This window comes from Petaurus breviceps, unplaced genomic scaffold (genome assembly GCF_028583685.1).
Source record: "Petaurus breviceps papuanus isolate PSGF00001 unplaced genomic scaffold, PetGlider_PUasm1.0 89393, whole genome shotgun sequence".
Taxonomy (NCBI): Eukaryota; Metazoa; Chordata; class Mammalia; order Diprotodontia; family Petauridae; genus Petaurus; species Petaurus breviceps.
The window spans coordinates 32,818-46,163 of record NW_027187046.1 but is presented as its reverse complement, the minus strand read 5'-3'; the positions used below and the strand labels follow the sequence as shown (position 1 = coordinate 46,163).

General features: G+C 36.4%; 1 protein-coding gene across 2 annotated transcripts in view; it reads right to left on the bottom strand.

The window, feature by feature from the left end:
- Positions 1 to 8,104, bottom strand: part of LOC138176453 (mitogen-activated protein kinase kinase kinase kinase 3) — a 118,046-nt gene extending 109,942 nt beyond the window's left edge. For both annotated transcript variants that reach the window (XM_069107237.1, XM_069107238.1), the window contains exon 1: positions 7,992 to 8,104. In XM_069107237.1, coding sequence (XP_068963338.1) covers positions 7,992 to 8,047 — 56 coding nt within the window. In that variant the 5' untranslated portion in view covers positions 8,048 to 8,104. The remainder of the gene's footprint in view (positions 1 to 7,991) is intronic.
- Positions 8,105 to 13,346: the final 5,242 nt, after the last annotated feature.

The window sequence follows — 13,346 nt, the reverse complement described above, 5'->3', positions numbered from 1 at the left end:
CTGCATTAGTTTGCTACTGTACATTGTATGGGTCAAATCTGTTTCTCTGAGAAACCAAGTTCTTGAATAGTAGCAAATATTTTAATGATTACTATTTTGAGATCTGATATTGATAAGGCTTTCCCACTTTTATCATTATATTTCTTGAAATAGTTTTGTTTCTCCATATGACTTTTTTTTTTTAAAGCTCTAACTCTTTGGTAGGCCAATTACTATTTCACTGAAAAAGTAACTTAGTTTAGGTAGTCATTCCTATTGTAGTGCTCACTTTGCTCTCCCTTCCCCACCCCCATACAATATCTCAATTATTTAAATCTGTGTTTATTTCTGCAAAAAATGTTTTGCAGTTGCATTCACTTAGTTCCCAGGTGTGTTTTGGTAGAAAGACTGAATCCACTTTTTATCCCAACAGAGCTTTACAGACAAACAAAGAAAAACCCCAACTTTTTGTTTCCTTTAGTTAGTATAACCTCTTCCTGGGCTTTTACACTCCAGATAGTATTTTTGCAGGACTCTGTCATTCTCATTTTCATCTTCTGGTATCTGGTTTTGCTTTAATTTTCTGAACATATCTTTTTTTAAAATTATTTTTATTGATATATTTTGTTTTTACATTACCTAAATGTTTCCTTCCCTTTACCCTGCCAAAGCCATCCTTTGTTATGAAGGTTTTTTTTTTCTTAAGAAAAAGGGGAAGTGGAGGGAAAAAAAAAGTCAGTGAAACTGGGAGATACACTGAACAAATCTGACAGCCACGCTTCTGGACCCCCCACAGAGGTATCTTCTCATATCTCTTCTTTGGCTCCACACCTGGCCTTTGTAATTTTGCAAACTTTTCTTTAACCTAAGCTTTCTGATGAGTTCTTGTGTATCTACACTTGAATATTCAGACAAATCTCATTTGTGTTCCTTAACAGGATTGTTTCACTTTAGTTTTTCAGAAATGTATTCTCAAGTATCTCCTATTCCTCCCCCTCAAGTATCTGAGCAGCATCATTGTTTTTTATTATACCGGCATAGCCCAACCATGAACATACTCCCTCTTCCAATTACTTAATCCTCCTGTTTTACAGTTCTAGAATCCTGTGCAAGCAGAATATAAAACCTGAAAGGCCTTACTACATAAAAAAGACATAAAGCACGGGCCTGGTGGTCATCTGCAGATCTCTCATCTGGGCAGCAATTTAGCTAAGTTCAGAAGGGTTCATCACCATACCTGCCACAGGGTGACAGATTTTTTTGGCCACAGTCATTCTTAAAGATAATCTACTAAATTATAGGACATCTGAGATTTGTATTGATAGGAGAAGTAGCCATACTGAAAAAATTAAGATCCTTGAAATGTTGATGTAGATATAGCATCATCTAACACAACGTTATCTTTGTGATATAGTAGGAAAAAAGGTTTCTTTCAAAGATATTGTATGAAATCAAGTTAAAAATGTTTATAAATCTACATTGCTGATGAATTTGATGTTACCTTAGTTATTTTTTTTTTGAAGTTCAAATCACACGATTACATGCTACTTAAGTTAAATGGGAAAACTAAATTCTAAACTATGTGTTAATAATAACCATGTATAGGATCTCTCATGGACTTCTCTCTCTCTTCCCCTTCCTTCCCCACCATGGGTATCTTTATGCAGATGGATTCCCAAATCTGTATACCTAGTCTTAATCTTCCCTATATTTCCGTTCTATGTCTCTAACTTCATACTGTACTATGTTCAAAATTAGCCAAGTTTTTTTTTCTTTTCCTGCTAAATTTCACTCCACAGTCTAATTTTTCTCTATTTCTGAACTGAGAGAATTGTGGGAATTGAGTGAACCAAATCAACTCCATCTTGTGACTCAATTCTGGATCTCCTTTAGTTCTCTTTCTATTCAATTATAGATCTAGTCCAAGTTCTGTCTTTTGAGAATACTTGGCTCAATTATGGAAACTGTGAGAAAACTTAAATGTTTCTCACAGGCAAGACAATAAAAAGAATGGAACACTAAAGATTGCCTAAACCAAAACTGGCTCCAGAAGGAGTTCAAGTAACACTTTAAATCTATGGATCTTCATCAAATTCAGTGGGGCAAGAATGTTGGACCTGAGGTTAGGAAGAACCAAGTTCAAATGTGCTTCAGACACTGAAGCACTGTGACCCTGAATCTCATTCTAGTTCAGTCTTCCCATCTGTAAAATAGGTATAATAATAGCATCTACCTCCCAAGGTTGTTGTGAAGCTGAATTATGATGTTACTGCTAAAACACTCACCAAATAAAGTATGTGGGTTTTTTTTTTTAAGCTTCCATTGGGCCTGGAAGTCTTGCTCTCACTGAGTAAATGATGAACTCCAGGAAATATATTTATATAGGGAGAGGTTAAACTGTTCCATAATTACAAAAATTCCCAAATAGAGAAAGAACAGTAAAATATGAACTGTACCATGCCACAAGTCAAGAAAAGCTAAGACCTTTGTCATAAGAAATGGAAATAAACACACCTCAAAAGACTGCAGACTTCATTTAAACAGCACTGAAAACCTGTGAGCTGCATCAATTGGGGAGTGGCTGCATAAATTATGCTGTATGAATATTGTGGAAGAGTGCTGTACTATAAAGAAGGGACTGCTTCAGAGAAAGCTGGGATGACATGTATGAACTGATACAGAGCAAAATGGGCAGGGCTCGCAGAACTGTGTATACCGCAACAAGACAATTTAGGAATGCTGATTGATGCAAAGCCCAACCATGATTCTTTTTAATTGGGAGGCAGAGGGATGCGGCAAGAGGGAGAGAATACAGACAGTTGGAATAGTTTTTTGATTTTGGTTCAATTTGATTCAATTTCTGATTTTGGGCAATTACACCTGCTTGCTCTTCCTCTCGTCACTTGGAAAGCCCCTAATCTTTCCTCTAATTAGAAATCAGATTACCTAATCTTGTATACTGGTTTATATCCTTTGAACTGTTTGCTTTAATGCATAAAAATCTGTCTCCCCTGTATTCCAGATCCAATGTCAAAGCTGAGGAAGCCTGGTCCTGCTTTATTATACCATTGGCATGCATTGGTTAATAAACTGATATGCTCAGAAGCTTGAACCTTTGTTTCCTAGGTCATTTCAGATTTCACCTTTGTACAGTCAGTTCCTTATGCCTGGAATTAATTCCCTTTACTTTTTAGAATCCTTGGCTTCCTTCAAAGCTCAAATCAGGTGCCATGTTTCAGGGGAAACATTTCTTGATCCATTAGCTGCACTGGAATCTCTTTATTCAACATTAATGACTTTTATATATCTAAATGTTTCATGCTCCAGACAGAGTACAAGCACCTTGATTAAAAGGGATTTATTTTGTCTTTCTATTCCCAGTGCCTAGATGAGTACCTATTGAACTAAATGGAATATAGATCAGACTATTCTCAAACCAAGGGCTTGAACCTCTGATTTAAGGTTTTCTAGGACTCAAATGGGTTTCATTAATTAACAAGTTCTTGATGCAGATTCTGAAGGGGTACATACTCATTGTCTTTAGGTGAAGTGTTAAAGAACATTATTTCTTTTTTTTTTTTTTGGTCTTTATTAATTTGTTTGTTTACTTTTAGTTTACAAGATTCAATTCCACAATTACTTGAGTTTCAAATTTTCTCTCCCATTCCCCCCCCCCCATGATGGCATACAATCAGGTATAGGATCTGCAAATACTTTCACATTAGACATTAGTCAGGTTAATCAGATGGAATGAAAAACGGTAAAGAGGAAACAAAACCAAACAAGAAAAAGAAAAAGATCAGGTAGTTTGCTTCAGTCTGGATTCAAACTCTGTTCTTTCTAGTTCTTTCTCTGGATGTAGACATCTCTCTCCATCATGAGTCTTTTGGGATTGACTTATATCACTGCATTGCTGAGAAGAGTCCAGTCTATCAAAGATGGTCATCAGATACGTTGTGCTAATTGTGTACAAATTTCTCCTGGTTCTACTCTTCTCACTCAGCATCAGTTCGTATAAGCCTCTCCAGGTAAATATGAAGTCCATCTGTTCATTACTTACATAACACAATAGTATTCCATTACATGCATATACCATAACTTGTTCATCTATCCCCAAATTGATGGGCACTCCCTTAATTTCCAATTCTCTGCCACCACAAAAAGAGCTGCTATAAATATTTTTGTACATATGGGTCTCCCTCCCACTTCTACAATCTCTTTGGGATATAACCCTAGAAGAGGTATTGCTGGGTCAAAGGGTATGAAATGATTAATAGCCCTTTGGGCATAATTCCAGATTGCTCTCCAGAAAGGTTGGATCAGTTCACAACTCTACCAGCAATGCATTAGTGTTCTAATTTGCCCACATCCTCTCCAGCATTTGTCATTTTCCTGTTTTGTCATCTTAGCCAATCTGACTGATTAGATGTGGTACCTCAGAGTTGTTTTGATTTGCATTTCTCTAATCAATAGTGATTTAGAGCATTTCTTCATATGCTTATAGTTATCTTTTAATTTCTTTCTCTGAAAACTGCCTGTTCATATTCTTTGACCTAAAGAACCTTATTTCAAAATCATCCTTGGATGAGAATCAGAATTATGCTGTTTCACCCACATGGGTCTCTTATTTGAAAATGAAGAGGCTAGAGTAGATAAAAGCTTGGGAATTCCTTTTACTATAATCATTTAAGCTACCAACTCCCTGACAGAAACATTATAGACTCAAGATGAAAAATGAAATATACGTTTTTGGACACAGTCAATGTTGAAATTTGTTTTCCTTGACTTTGCATATTCTTTTCAATTGGGGGACAGCAGCATGGAGCAGGAATAAGAGAAAAGAAAAGTAGTATTCAATACAACATTTCTCCACACCAGACTAGACAGTCTTCAAGGTTATGTCCCAACTCTAACATTCTATAATGCCATGATTCTGTTATATATGTTATAATAGAAGAAGGAGCCTCCAGAGGGAGAACACAAAATATGTTTGTCACACTTACATATCATTTATTTTAATGGACATACTGACATTTTGTTTCTTCGTTAAAAGCATGAGTAATAAAAACAAAAAATTTAAGCAAAAAAAAATCAGACCTTTCAAGATCCATAATTAATAACTGCATTCCCCACACTAGGTTAAAAAGTATGTTCCTACTGCACAGACTTCAGGAGATAGTGGAGTACAGTGTCAGGCTGGTGTCTTTGTCCATAAAGGAAATGAGGCTAGTCTGACATGGCATATTATGAATACCATGCTGGCTCCCACTGTTCACTGCTTCATTTCATAAATTTCCACAAATTGTTCCTTTAATAATCTTTTTTTTTAGAATTTTAGCAGTTATCAACATCAAGGTCAATGACCTTCAGGTCAAAGTATCTACCTTCTTCTATCAGGACAGCCTGATAGGATCATAGGATCACAGATTTTCAAGATAGAAAGGATTTTCAGAGCCATCAAACCTATCCCTTCATTTTACAGATGAGAAAAACCAAAGCACACAGAGATTAAGTGACTTAATCACACAACCAGTAAATGTCTGAGGCAGAATTTGAACTCGGGTCCTCCCGCCTCTAGCACTATTTGCTCTCCCTGAATCTTGTATCAATTCTCAGTTTACCCTGAGATTTAAATTTCTTTTTCTTTTCGTATCCAGCAATTTATTTTACCTCAAATGAACAAAATAGCCTTGTCTCACTAGACTATTTCCAGACGGCCCTTCCAATTATGAATTTATGATCTAAGTGTGTCCAGGTCAAAACCGGGGCCCTTTTTACACTGACCCTTAAGAACAGGACGCACGGCCTCTTCTCACTGCACAGTGCCCGGGACACACTCACTAGTGGCCCAGGAAGCACACGCAGGGCCTGGAAACAGTGTACTTGTCTTCTAGGTCCATACATTGTTACTCGTTAATCTTTTCCTCCCCTCTCGTGATTGCCATCCACTATCCGGAATATTCCATTTAGTTGAAATCAGGGGGTGTGGTGAGGCTTAAATGAGATACTGGATGTAAAGCACAATGTAAACCTTAAAGCACCATGTAGAGGCCAATGAGAAGGAGGAGGAGGAGGATGGTGAGGACTACGCTGATCATGATGATGATGATGATGATGATAACAGGATGAAGATGAGGATGAGCCTGCTGAAGATGATCATAATGGTGGTGATGATGATTAAGATGATGATGATGATGATGATGAAGCACTCCCAAGCTCAAGCAATGTTTATACAGCACAGGGTAAATATTTAACAAATGGGTTGGGGAAAAGGAAATGCATGCACATACACTTTTTGAGTTTAATCCTAATTATTACTACTTTCTTAAGTCTAAACAATCAATAAAACAATAAATTAACTCCCTCCCCCCCAAAAAAAGAAGTATGTTGATAAACTACATTAAAATAAGGGCTTTAGGAGATCCTTATCTCAGAAAAGGGAGAAAGAAAAACAAGAAACAAAGAGAGGAGGTAAGACGTCTTAGTCTATTCCCATTTGTGTTAATAACATATGTTCTTATTTCGTATCATAGAGAACTCAAACCAGATCTTCCAGATTCTAGCCCCAGCACTCTATTCGCTACATGAAGATGGAAGCCGGAGCTGGAAGCCAGACCAGGCTCCTGAAAGTGAAATACTCTTTGGGGGAAATTGAGATTTTCTCCCCTCCCCCTTCACCACACTGACTAGATCACTGGAGAGACATCATGCTCTGAAAACAGTGAAGATAAGATGGGTGTGCAGAGACAGTTACCCTGGGAAGGAAGGTAACCCAGGATGAAGAGACAGGTGCCAAGTGTTATGCACTCAAGACTCCGGCAGATCCTGAGAGCTCAGCTGAGGGGCCTACACCCCAGAGAACTGAACACGGAGAGTGCCATAAGAACTTTTAAAAACAGGTTGCCTCAAGTACCAAAAGTTATGAGTTACTTAGTACTCTGAGTATTAGCCCATTCTTCCCCAAAACGATGCATATGTAATTGTGGGAAGTACACCTCGGGTTCTTGGGAGAATATTTTGTACCATCAGTTTCTGCCATGCTATCTTATTAAATGACTTTACCCACAGCTACTTCTATTGTCTGTTAATGGGAAGCACAGCAGTGAGGGGTGGAGAGAGAGGATCAGCAGCTACAGTATTAAGAGATAAAGCTTACACCTATCATCTTAGGTAGCAGAAACCTCTGACTATCCAACATTTAAATAAAAGGATAAGTGAGCACATCTCAGAGTCAGGAAGGGGTTGTGGCTGGGCTTCACATTATAGGACACAAAGTGACTATCATGTGGCACTGCTTCCATCAGACAATGATCTGCTGAAATTATTTCACCAAGAGCAAAGTATAGGAGAAAAAAAGGGCCGATGAGGCAAAATGTACAGAAGCAGTTAATTAAACAGAACAGGATATTCAAACCAGGCAGTTCAGGATTTTAACCCAGAGGGATATGGAAAAAATAAAGAGCAAGTAAGGGTCTAGGATATGAAATAAAAAATAAAATCCTGAAAAGAATGGAAAGCAAAACAATAAAGATGCCCATCTAATGGAATATGACTCAACATAATGAAGAACTAGTGCACTGTAAGAGAACAACAAACATAAAGACCATAAGGAAGCAAGGGAAAACTTTTGTGAATTGACTCAAACTGAAGTATGCAAAACCAGGAATATAATATAAAAGAACAAACATCCTCTCAACAAACTGGAAGTTGCATAATTATAATACTAAGATTGGCCCAGGAAAAGAGATATAAGAACATACCTTCCTCCTTTCTTTGAAGAGGTGGGGAACTAAGGAAGCAGAACACTGAATTTGATTATGTGCTAATTGGTTTTGCTTATTAACTGACTTTTTTTTAAAGAATGGCTTTCTATGTAGGAGGAAAAAAAGCAGATATGTTCAAAAATAGTGAATTATATAATTTAGTTTATTTTGTCCTATATGATATATTCATTCTTTACTCTTCACCTGATACAGCTTTTTTTTTTTTAAATTGGAAAGCAAATACTATACCTGAGATAGCTGCCAAAATAAGCAACAATATTTGGGTGTTTACAGTCTTTCATCATAATAATTTCTTGCTGCACAACTGCAAAGTCTTCTCCTGAAAAAGAAAAGGATGCTTATTTAGCAGCTCATCAAAATAAGTTTTAAATGTCTACTGATTTTCTAGAACATGTTATTCATTTTATTTTTTTAAATGACAGCTTCAGTCATGATTATTATCCACCATGGTACAATTATGACTACATAAGTAGGAGGGGAAACTAGTATGTACCAAGGGAAGCTCTGAATCCGAATTATAAAAGATAGACAGATAAACAGACAGACAATATTCCACCTTACAGATAACACTGGGTATAGACGATTTCATGATAATAAAGAATGTTCTCTTAAAAGATGTGACATAAATATTTTTAGCTAGCACATAAATTATGACTCTTCAGGGTCTACATGCAATCAAGGAGTCTAACCTTGCGTTGAAGGGCTGCCAGATGGCCTGAGTATAGAGTTGGCTTGTATTTCAGTGCCTTGTCCCCATTTCAATTGGGTTGGAATGCAAAACAGTCCAGTATTTGAGTCTCATTTTGTCAGTACTCTGTCTCTTTTCCCTGCTCCCTCATGCCTAATTAGAATATGCCCTGTATTCTCCAAAGGAAAATCTGGCAATCATATAGTAGTATCACATGCTGTAGCTCCTGAATGAATACTTGCAATGGGAGCAACAGAACTGATGAGAATGTAAATGTGGGTTAACTACACAGTACATTAAAAAATAGGAAAACATGGAATCCATTTTAAATGAAGTGTAGCTTTACTGATTTTAAAAGCTCTTTTAAGACTAGGAGTAGCTTGATTAAGGGTGCATAGAAATAATTAGTATCAAAGGAAAGAGCAGACCCTAAGTTTCAGCTTCCCAAATAAATACTCAAACCATTATAGGCCTGTGTTCAAGATGAAAGGTGGTAACCACTAGCTTTGGCTACTTCCTGCTATATATGATACTTCATATATAGTAACACAATCATATGTTCTGTGAACCAGTACCTGAATCTACCTATAGCCTGAGGACATGGGGGGCTAGGGAGTGTGTAAGGTGGGGAAAGTTTCCCTTTGAGGTGCCATAAATATCTGTTACAGGAAATAGCATAAAGTAGGTATAGTATCTCAAGTTCTTACTCCCTGCCTAATGTGGGAACTCCAAATGAGCTCTTTGAAAGGTTAAAGAGCAGAAGATAAATATTCCCCATTGCTTCAGAGAACTCCAAATGTAATTGAGTCAATATCCCTCATGGTTTCTATCTCCCATCTCTAAGGATTTCCAGATGCCTGTCTAAGGCACAGCTGGAAGTGTCAGGTCTTCTTAGAGTCAATCACATTACACTATCCCTCATATCTTTTATGGTTATCCCTTTAAACCACAAAACACAGATTCTCACATTTAGGAGGGACCTCAAAGGCCAACTAGTTCAAACCATATCTGAATAAGACTCTTCTCTACAAGATACACAAAGATAAGTTATCTAGCTCTTACTTGAAGATTTCAAGTGAAGAACCTAATTTTCTTGAGGAATCCTATACACATAGCTCTAATTGTTAGCAAGTTGTTTTTTTTAAGTATCAAGCCCAAATCTGCATCCCTAACAGGGATGTAAACTTAACTAAGTTAGATGTTAGAATGTTTTATTTGATAATAATCATCAGATGGTTACTAAAGTCATCTTTTTCTTATATTTATCAAGGAATCTTGCAGAATCTTATATTTGTAAAGAAGATATCTTGTTGAAGGACAGCTCTTCTAATAAATGGTCAAAGGATACTAACAAACAGAAGAAATGAAAGCTATACGTAGTCATATGCAAAAAGGCTCTGAATCACTAATAATTAGAGAAATGCTCATTAACACAACTCTGTGGTACCACTTCACACCTATCAGAATGGCTAAATGACAAAAAGAGGAAAATGACAAATGATGGAGATATAGAAAAACTGAAGCAGTAATTGCACTGTTGGTGGAGTTGTGAGCTAGTCCAACCATTCTGGAGAACAATTTGGAACTAAACCTTCTAGAAAACTGTGCATTGACCCAAAAATACCACTTTTAGGTCTATATTCCAAAGAGATTTAAAAAATGAGGGGAGGAAGGACTTAAACATACAAAAATATTTATTGGACGCCACTCCACCAACAGTGTGTTGGTGGCTCTTTCAGCAGTGGCAAAGAATTGCAAAATTGAGGAGATGCCCATCAACTGGGAAATAGCTGAAGAAGTTGCACTAAATGATTGTGATGCAATACTACTGTGTTATAAAAAAATATGAGAAGCAGGAAAAACCTGGAAAGACTTATATGAACTGCTGCAAAGTGAAGTGAACAGAACTCAAAGAACATTGTGTCCAGTAATAGCAATAGTGTAACAATGATCAACTGTGAAAGCAGGGAAATTATTACTTTACTTCTCTTTTATGCCACAGAGAATGAATCTGTAATGGAAAGAACAGAACACAAATGGCTAAATAGAAAATTATAGCAAGATAAGTATGGAAATAGGTGGTCATCTGACTCAGATAAACTAATAGAAAATCCTGCTAAACTATCAACCATTTTCTAAAAATTTTGGAGAATGAAAATTTCTTTTTTTTTGGAGGGGCAGTTGGGGTTAAGTGACTTGCCCAAGGTCACACAGCTAGTTTTTGTGTTAAGTGTCTGAAGCTTTATTTGAACTCAGGTCCTTCTGACTCCAGGGCTGGTGCTCTATTCACTGCACCACCTAGCCTCCCAAGAATGAAAATTTCTACAGGTCTGGAGAATAATGATCAAATTTTTTTTTAAATGAAGAGAATAGAATATGAAGGCCAGGATGCTTGACTTGGGTTTTTGGCAAAAATCTAAATGTATTTTGTCCTCATAAAAAAATCCTACTTTATGTTCTACATGACTGAACATATATAACCTATACCAAATTTGCTTACCATTTTAGGGAGAAAGGAGAGAAGGGAAGTAAGGGAGAAAATTTAGAACTCAAAATTTTATTTAAAAAATGAAATGTTAAATTATCTTAATATATAATTGGAAAAATTAAAATAATATTTAAAAGAAAAAAATCTTATTTTTACTTATAACTTTTGTTTTTATATCATCTTCATTTCTAAACATAGCCTTTGCCTTCCTTCCCCTACCAGAACGGTCACCACTTACACAAACAAAACAAAGGGGAAGGGGAGAACTAAAAAAATTCACCAAATACATCAACCATATATATCTACATTGCACATGGTCCCAAAACCTCCACCAAAAAGGGAGTAATACAACATTTCTTCAACTCTTCCCTAGGGCCAAGCTTTCTTCATTATAATTACATAGTATTTATTTTCAGATTTTTTTTTCATTTACATCAGTTACTGATATATTACTTTCCTGACTCTGCTTACTTAACTTTGTTCATATAGGTTCTCCCATATTTCTCTGAATTCTTACTATTTATAGCTTCTTATGGAACATTGTAATCACACCACAATTTGTTGAACCATTCTCCCATCAGCAACCATCTACTTTGTTTCTAGTTCTTTACCACCAAAAAAACAAAAGATGCTATGAATATTTTAGAGTAGGATTTTTTTTTTTTTTTGCTGAGGAGCATATGCTTAGTAGAGGGATCTATGAGTCAAAGAGTACAGATGTGTTAGTCACTTTCTAAGTATAATTATAGAATGCTTTCCAGAATGGCTAAACTAATTCACTACTCCACCAACAGTGTGTTGGTATGCCTACTTTTCCCCTATAAACTCTTCAATATTTTTACTATTTAAAACCTTTTCCAATTTGTTGGGTATGAAGTGGAACTTTCAAAGCTACTGTGATTTGCATTTCTTGTATTACAAGTGATTTGGAGCAATTTAATAGCTTTCAATTCCTGAGAGAATCATTTATCCATATTAATTTTACTACTTATCTATTGGGGAATATTCTAAACATCCTGGATATCAGTCCTTAATCAAAGATATTTGATATGAATATTTTTCTCAGTTGATGTTTTTTCCTTTTTATCCTAGCTACATTGATTGTATTTGTGCAAAAGCTTTTGAATTTTATGTATTCGAAATTGTTTTCTTTAGTGCTCTTGAACACATTATTAAAAGCCAGTGAGTATGGGAAAAAGTTTTACGATCACAAAGTCATGCTAGATTTATCAAGAACAGGTCATATCAGACCAAACTCATTTTCTTTTTGAAAAGGTTATTAAACTAGTAAGATCAAGGGGAAACTGTAAGTATGGTATAGCTAGATTTTAGTGCAGAGTTTATGTTTTCGGAAAAATTTATGGAGATGCCAGCAAGACAACAGTACACCTACATGGATTTCAAATTGGTTGAATGACTAGAATTAAAAAGTCGTCATTAAAGTTTGAAGTCAACATGGAAAGATAATTCTAGAGTAATGGCCTAGGAATATGTATTTGACTCTATAATGCTTAAATTTTATCAAAATTTTGCGTAAAAGGCATAGATAGATGGTGGGTTTACTCAATCAGCATAAGACACATTACTAGGAAGGAAAGCTAACACACTGAATTAATCTGGATCCAAAAACGTCTGGACAAACTAGAATATTGGGCTGAATCTAACAAGATGCACTTCACTGAGGATAAACTTTACTTTGGGTAAGAAAAAAAACCAGCTTCACAGAATTTGACCTGAGGGCAGTGAATTGAGAGTTAAATTAATCAATAGTGTGATATGGCAGCCAGCTGTTCCCCTTCCCCACCCTGCCACCTCTACTTCCCCAAACCCAAACAAACTATTGCAATCCTGGTTTGCTTTCAGAAAGGACTAGTTTTTAGGTGATAGTACCACTCTACTTTCCTCTGGTCAGATAACATCCTGAATAATGTGTTCAATTCTAAGCTCCAGAGCTTAAGAAGGATCTTTTTTTTGCTTTTTGGAGGGCATTTGGGGTTAAGTGACTTGTCCAAGGTCACACAGCTAGTGTGTGTGCATGCGTGTGTGTTAAGTGTCTGAGGCCGGATCCAAACCCAGGTCCTTCTGACTCCAGCACCAGTGCTCTATTCATTGCACCACCTAGCCGCCCCTGCTTAAGAAGGATCTTAAAGAAGAAAGAGACAGGCAATCAATATAGTGAAAAAATCTTGAATCCTGTTGGTGCCTGTCTCCACAAAATGCTTTCTGTTTCCAAACCCAACATCCTCATCTTCCTTTTGGTGGAACAGAACAGTCTATTCCCTGGATACTTTTGGTGTGATACAAGAGCAAATTTCATCTTATTTTGCCAGGGTCCAGGTTTTTCCCTAATGTATTTAGATACACACACACACACACACACACACACACACACACACACACACACACA